A 7,323-nucleotide genomic window follows, 5' to 3' on the forward strand; every position below is an offset into this window, starting at 1 on the left:
AGACTGTGCTGTTGACCTTTCGTAGTGTTAAAAAACTCTGGCATATTTTTTTTATAAACTGTGGCTTTTGTTTGAGTTTGGTTTTTGAAATCGTGTTTTCTTTATAGCATCCTTTCGTACCACCATGACATCTGCACAAACGGTTTATTTGATACCGCGACCGGCACGATGCCCGCAAACTCCTCTTGACTTCTTCCTGTCTACCTGCCACACAACTTGTCTGAGATCCACTGCACCCTCGTACATACTAAGCAAAAATATAAGTAGAAAGGAAATAGTAGTAGAGTAGTAACTAATTAAGGTGATTTAAGCTCTTGCTTATATTATTATTACGTGCAAAATAAGAAGCGTGGATGGTTTAAAGACTTTTGTGTATTGTCGTCAGCCATTAGCTCTATTTTCCACGATCGATAATGAGCTACTTTTCCGAGAGGAAGAATATTCCACATGTAATGTACGTATAAGCAGTAGTAGTGCAGGAGTATGCATGCATGCCGTGTTGGTTCCACGTATTTACAGCTTTATTATTAGCTGATGACATCAAGGCATCGAATATAAAGGTTGACCAGGGTCAGGTTTGTTGCAGTCCATTGCATTGCTTCCATTTTTTTCTTCTTCTTCGCGCCTGTTTGTTCGATGGACAATTTGCCGTTTAGTTTGACCTAGCTTAACTACTTTTGCTGGTTGTACAAATGCCTCTCTTTTTTTTCTTATTTTAATTGGTCAATGACAAGCTAAGCACGAATTAACGATGCTCTAAAAAGGAGCAGCGAAGCTATAGGTTTTTTCTGCTATATTTGAAAAGTCACATGTTTTTTTCCCACACAAAGCATTCGTCGAGGTGCCATTTTATAATAATAAAGCATGTGTCATATGTGCGAGAGTTTTTTTCTTCTTCCATTCCATAATAATGGTTACTCTAAAATAAAATATAGTCCGTCCATGCCGGACGGGAGAAGAAAATCTAGACAGTGAACAAGAAACCTAGGAGGGGGACGTGGTGGATGGATATGAACAGAGTAGGCGCCTCCATACCACGGTGGCACGCACGTCCACGTGGTTTCATTTGGCCTATATTTGTAGATATATAGCGTGTGAGCATAAACAATGCAATTCCAAGTTTAATCGAAATGAAGATAAGTTAAATTTTTCTGAATTTAGAAGAAAAAAATATTATAAAAACATTCTGTGATAAATCTAATGATATTTGTAAAGCATGAAAACCATTAATATTTCTTTCTATAAAAACAGGAGCACAATTTTAAAATTGTCCTACAAGTGTACAGTCAGCAGAGCGGAGAGTACACAGCAAGAACCTAGAGAGAGAGCGCACGCGCCGAAATGGATTTTAGAGAGAGAATCAGAGAAAGCGGATTTGCGGGGGCAAATAAAGTAGTAGGAGTATTTAAGGTTGGAAATGGAAACCGGAGGCAGTATAGGATTTGCCCACAGGAAGAGGAGGGAGAGCGGTCTCCGGTCTCGCCTCCTTCCTTCCTCCCGTCGCCGCCCCGCCCGCTCCCGCCCCTGGTTTTCTACTGCACAACCCCCGCCCCCGATGTCTGGAAATATCAATCCACCCTCCTCTCCGCCTCCCGATTCAGGATTTATATACCCACCCCAACCCCGCCGATCCCCTGCCTGCTCTCGCCAAGATCCCGCCTCCTGACCTGACCGACCGCGCCGGGGCCTTGCCTGCTCTCGCCGTGACCGTGACATGCCGGTACAGGTCGGAGGGAGCAAGGTGGCGGACCCCAGGGCGGCCAGGGTGCTGGACCTCTCGCCCACCGCCGTCGTCGGCGACAAGGCCCGCGCCTCCTCCAAGAGGAACCGCCGCCGCCACAAGAAGGCCTGCTCCCCCGCCGACGCCGCCGCATCTTCCATCTCGCCCATGCAGAGGCTCTTCGACACCAGCAGGGAGGTCTTCGCCAACTCCTACCCGGGCTTCGTCCCGCCGCCGGACGCCGTCGCGCGCCTCTCGGGCCTCCTCAGTACGTATCCTGTACTGCTGTACATCCCGCCCCGCCTTTGCCTTGCCTTTCCTTCGGTACAGACAGCAAAGCTGCCGTCTTTGTGCGTGCCGTGCGATTTGATGTTCTTTTTTTTTCTTTTTTTTTTTGATATATCGTATAATCGTGCGATTTGATGTTGATTGCCTGTAACACCCGTACTTGCCTGCCTCCTCACCAGCACGTACTTACGCGCGTCCTCCTGTACAGCAGCATGTTGCCCGTGCTTAGGATGTAGAGACAGCGATAACAGCGTATTATCGATGGGCGGGCGCATCACAAGGATGGATGATCCACCACCCTTTCCTTTTTAATATTGTTGTCCGCGTCGTCGTCCTCGCTCCTTTCATTATCTCGTCTCGTCTCGTGATGAGGTTGAGAGGCGTCCGTTTTTGGTATGCATGCTTCAAAGCGCAAAGGCCTTGGGCCTCGATACTTGATATGGTTTCGCTGCTTTTGCTATGCATGTCGCGGCAAGTCCCCCATCCCATGGCATTGCAGGAAGAGAGTGATATTTTAACTAACTACTGCTAGCACTCTGCCTGACAAAGTGTGCTACTATGGTTTGATGATGGTGGGAGCCTAAAAGCTTGCATTTTTTAAGTACACCTGTTTAATTAGAAATACTGTTCTTCTTGTTGTTGTCGTCGTGGGGGCTAGCAGCTAGCTCCAACCACGGACCACTCCCACCTGTATCCTGATTTGCTGAAGCTGCCATTCCTCAGTGATGGTCACTTGGTCAGGTAGGCATGGGCCAACATGAGACAACTCCTACAATGCTGCTCTTTACATGGCTTAACTTGCAATCCTCGGTCCCTTTTTTTAACATAGCATTGTTCGGACTACTGTGTTTGTGTCTGTTCTGTTGAACATAAAATATACTACCGTTTTGCACTTACACTCTTGATTCTTGATTGATTGCGCACGACATGGAAGCATAACAGATAACTACTAATGCTATGTAGCTGACTATTGCATTCACTGCTTTTCTTCTAAACCTAACTAATGGAAGCACTGTACTTTGTTGTTTGATACCTTGATAATCATGGGATGCATTTGTCTGATCGTTATGCTTTTGGATGCAGATGAGCTGAAACCACGTGATGTTCGGGTTGCCCCAAGTATGTCCGTCTTCAAGCATGCCGATCCTAAAAGCCCCCCTCCAGTTACTTATTTGCATTTCTATGATTCCTCCGAGTTCTCGGTAATTTGAACTCTCCATCTCTGTGTATCGCCTTTTGAGGAACTTGCTAGCAAATGCCTCTTGCTCAACCATTGAACTGTTCTTTGCAGTTTGGTATCTTCTGTTTACCGAAATCAGCAGTTATTCCCCTTCACAACCATCCTGGGATGACAGTGTTTAGCAAGATACTATTTGGTTCCATGCACCTCAAGTCATATGATTGGGCTAAAAGTCTGCCAGATAGTAACGATAATGCACTTCAGAACTCTGATGGTTAGTGCTGATACCTTTCCCCCTTTTTTGAGCTATCCAATTACAAGGAAATACTTATGACTTTTCTAGTCAATCACTGTAGTGAAATGAAGATGTTGATAAACCTCTTATGGTTTGTTTCTTGTCCCAACCACAGGAGCTCGTCTGGCCAGGGTAAACACAGATGCTGTTTTTGACGCTTCATCTGAGACTGTAGTTCTGTACCCTGAAAATGGAGGGAATTTGCACTGTTTTACGGCATTGACCCCTTGTGCCGTGCTGGATGTGATGGGCCCCCCCTACAACCGTGATGAGGGAAGGGATTGCGCGTATTACAGTGAATCACTGTACTCAGGTTCAGGTGGTGAGTTTCTTTTGCTACCAATCTCCTGCAGATGTAGAATCTAGAATGGCATTCAAATCAAAGAGTGTTGTTACTGCTCCTTAACATAATGTGGTAGGCTGGTAGCTGAGGAATATGTTGTGTGATTTCAGGTGGTGATGAACAATTTTCTTGGCTGAAAGAGGTTCATAGCACATTTGAGATGCAAGGCAAAAAGATGGAGCAGAACTTCGTCGTCTAAGGCATGATGACTGGCATGGCATTGTGGCGACATCAGAAGACAAATGCTGGTAGTTTGATGTAGATATCTTTAGCTGCGAAGACAAACAGAAGGGGGTACAAGCGGAAGACTGTGCTGGGCCGGGTGTTCAGACTAGGAAATTTGACATTTGTTTGGCATATTTCATATGGGTTGAAACAGCTTCTTGTGATCTGGGATTGACTCTGCTTTTCTTATGTTACTGGAGTATCTGATAGCACAATTCGAATCTGGGCTTTTTTGGGTCATGGTCACTTTTTATGTTTCCCTGTAGACAGAAATGTAGGCAGGTGCTACTTTTTGAAGTGATCATGGACCAAATCCTTTGGGTCGTTTGGTTGGTTGGTTTTGTTGAGCAGGGCAGGGAGGGTAGTCGTGAACTTTTTGCCTGCTTTCATTCATGTTTCAGTTTCAGTTTCAGGGGCATATCTTTTGTTAACTTGTTGAACAAAGAACTGTCTCTCGTAGCTAGGGATGAAAACAGTATGGATATTTTTTTTTTTGACCGTATTCGAAACCGAATCCGTTTAGAGGGGATGAGATCTGTCCGTATCCGAGTCCGGATAACATCCGATACCGTATTCGAATACTTAAATCGCATATTTATGATGTCGATATCCAATCGTATCCTATCCGACATAGTTGACACTATCCGTATTCGAATTCGAATCCGGACAGAAATATAAAAACAAATGTAATATCGGTGATATCCGTCCGTATCTGATCCGTTTTTATCCTACTTGTAGCAGTTTGCATTCTCAGTGTCTTGGTGCACTAATAAATGGATGTGGATATGATCCAGGCTTCCAATTCAGGAGCTGTGAGGTACTGAGGTGATTGGGACGTTTGTACTCCCACTACTCAGGTGAGGTCCGACCGGAACCGGATGAAATGAAAGATATGTAGGGGGTGTTCGTTGTAGATTACTGTGGCTGCTCTGCTGGCTGTACCGAACACCGCTCTACAAAAAAATCCGTCTCACATAACGTAGTTCACGCTTTTGGTCTCTCCGTCCCAAAAATAAAACGACGGAGTTCTTGCTTTTCGTCTCGCCGTCTAAAAAAGAATGCAGTCTCATGTCCTCCTCCGTCTCCGTCCTAATAATAAAAAGAATATAGTTTTGTGTCTCTCCGTCCAAAAAAAATGTAGTCTTCACCATCCTCAAAAGAAAGTAATTTCTTCTCTTAGTCTCAAACAGAATAGAGCTTTTGCTTTGTAGAGATCAAATAGTTTTAAATTTAACTAGATCTATATAAAAGGAATTAACATTTATAATACTACATGAATATTATTAGATTAATACATTTTTATTATATCTGTTTGGAATTATAAATAATTACTTTTTGATTGATAAACTTGACTCCTTCAATCAAACCTAGCTATATCTTTTTTAAGACGGAGTTATAGTATTAGAGTAGCTTCAGCGTACATTATTTGAGGGTGCTAGTAAGAGAGAGAGAGAGAGTAGATGAGAAGGTACAATACGCTGTTTTTTTTAGGATTCTAGCAAGAGAGAAGAAGTGGATGAGAAGATGTAATACGCTCGAGTAAAATTTTCATCTAATGTTACAAACCCACATCCTTCGCTCTTAGCACTTTATATTGCTATCCAAAACGGCCGTGAAGCCAGAAAAACTGGCTTTTCTCGGCTTCTAGTTTATTTTAACCCCGGCTTACAAAACGGCTCCACGCTATAGTGCCTCGATTTGCGTAAAATAGATGAAGCCGAAGCCAGCATAAGCCGTGCCAAAGAGGCCCTAAATCTCTGCCCATGGGTAGCAAAAATATCCATGAGTAAAATACACCGGAAGTCCATTAATTTTCGTTGGGGTGTCATATAAGCTCATCAACTTTGAAACTGTATTTTTTTTATCATGAACTTTTAAAATGGTTCACTGCAGGTCCATATCTATTTATTTAACCTTAAATCCAACTTACATTTGCAGAAAAACCCCTACCGAGTCCGAAGGTGACGAACCCGAACATGTGCTTCTGCTGGTACGGGATGCGCACGTCGTAGACGGGGCCGTAGATGCTGCAGTAGTTCGTCGGAGCCGATCAGAAGAGACGCGCATGGTTCCCGAGGGACCGGAGCAGCGCGCTGGTAGTGGAACACAGGAACAGTTAGTTACCTGAAGTAGTTGTAGACGTCCTCCTCGTGGAAGGTGTTGTCCGCCGATAAGGTGAGGTAAATCTGGCGCGAGCCCGGGTTCATCATGCTCGCCAAGTCGGCGCGGTCCAGCCGCGGCCACCCTATGAACTTGTGCGCGTCGCCGCCGCCTAGCATCAGTGCCGCGGTGGCCGCTGCAGCTCCGTACTGCAGGAATCGAGGAGATCGTGAGCACGAGCGAGAGGGGGGAGTGTCTACTGTCTGCGAGCTAGCTCCTCGAACATGCATGGCAGACCTCAGGTTCTCGTTCTGCTGCTGCTGCAAGAGCAAGCTGAGGCACTTGGTAGCCGCGGACGGGGAGCCAGGGAGCGAGCCGGTCGAGGAGTAGGGGAAGGCGGCGACGGCAAGGTGCTGGGACTTGGAGCGCAGCAGGATGTCCTGGCACTGCTGCTCCAAGGTGGTGGTGTCCATCTTAGCACCGGCGAGAGCGGTGGCGTCATCGGGGAGGCCGCCGTGCATGAACCGACAAGCGCTGCCGTTCTTGCAGTACCCGCGGGCGTAGTACAGGCAGGGCTTCCAGCCGAGTCCATCGGCCCCACCGAGGCAGAGCTCGCTAACCGACGAGCTCCGGCGGTGCCCTGGGCCGCCGCCATTGGCCCAGCCGAGGCCGCCATACGGGAAGAACACGGCGGGCAATCGGCAAGACCCGGGGCTCCGGCACTCGCGGCGGCATCTAACAGGGGCAGCTGGGTGGCCGCCGCCGGTGTCGTTGAGGAACGCGAGCTGCTCCTCACAGCTAGAGCTCGTCGAGGAGCGGGTCCCCGACGGCGACGAAGGGCGACGGCGCGGCGTTCTCGCCTGCGGCCGGGCTCATGAGGGTCCTCCCCGACGGCGGCCAATGCCTTCGCCGCCGCCGCGCCATTGCTGACGATGCTGTTGCTCTTGGAGAACACGGGCGGCGGTGCCCACGACGAGGGCGACGACACCGAGAGCAGCGACGGCGCGGTGCCGGCGCCACCAACGCCGCTGCGGCCGAAGTTCCTGGCGCGAGAGGGCGGAACCGGCGAGTGCGAGGCGGAGGGTGGGGCGTGCCCGAGCCGGAGCCCCGGTGCGGGAGCAGCCGAGGTCCTTGCGCGCCTTGGCCTGTGGAGCAGTGCCTCGGGGCCAAAG

At 48.0% G+C, this 7,323-nt stretch overlaps 1 protein-coding gene and 1 pseudogene across 3 annotated transcripts; one reads left to right on the plus strand and one right to left on the minus strand.

The window, feature by feature from the left end:
* Positions 1 to 1,516: 1,516 nt before the first annotated feature.
* On the plus strand, positions 1,517 to 4,488 carry LOC136513347 (plant cysteine oxidase 1-like). 3 transcript variants are annotated; one of them, XM_066507341.1, is made up of 5 exons: positions 1,517 to 1,988; positions 3,092 to 3,210; positions 3,300 to 3,462; positions 3,599 to 3,802; positions 3,937 to 4,488. In XM_066507341.1, exons 1-5 carry the CDS (start codon positions 1,715 to 1,717, stop codon positions 4,023 to 4,025), a joined length of 849 nt encoding a protein of 282 aa, XP_066363438.1. In that variant the 5' UTR covers positions 1,517 to 1,714; the 3' UTR covers positions 4,026 to 4,488. The 3 variants fall into 3 exon arrangements, with proteins under 3 accessions (XP_066363438.1, XP_066363439.1, XP_066363437.1); XM_066507342.1 differs by having other exon boundaries at positions 3,599 to 3,796; XM_066507340.1 differs by having other exon boundaries at positions 1,520 to 1,988; positions 3,599 to 3,805; positions 3,937 to 4,487.
* Positions 4,489 to 5,966: 1,478 nt separating this feature from the next.
* LOC136511399 (zinc finger CCCH domain-containing protein 53-like) overlaps positions 5,967 to 7,323 on the minus strand; it is a 16,206-nt pseudogene continuing 14,849 nt past the window's right edge.

This window comes from Miscanthus floridulus, chromosome 16 (genome assembly GCF_019320115.1).
Source record: "Miscanthus floridulus cultivar M001 chromosome 16, ASM1932011v1, whole genome shotgun sequence".
NCBI classification, from domain to species: domain Eukaryota; kingdom Viridiplantae; phylum Streptophyta; class Magnoliopsida; order Poales; family Poaceae; genus Miscanthus; species Miscanthus floridulus.

Bases quoted from the DNA above. Each gene is read 5' to 3' on its own strand.
- LOC136513347 (XM_066507340.1), top strand. From the start codon at position 1,715: ATGCCGGTACAGGTCGGAGGGAGCAAGGTGGCGGACCCCAGGGCGGCC. The intron at 3,211-3,299 runs GTAATTTGAACT...TGTTCTTTGCAG, and splicing joins ATGATTCCTCCGAGTTCTCG to TTTGGTATCTTCTGTTTACC. The intron at 3,806-3,936 runs GTGAGTTTCTTT...GTGTGATTTCAG, and splicing joins ACTGTACTCAGGTTCAGGTG to GTGGTGATGAACAATTTTCT.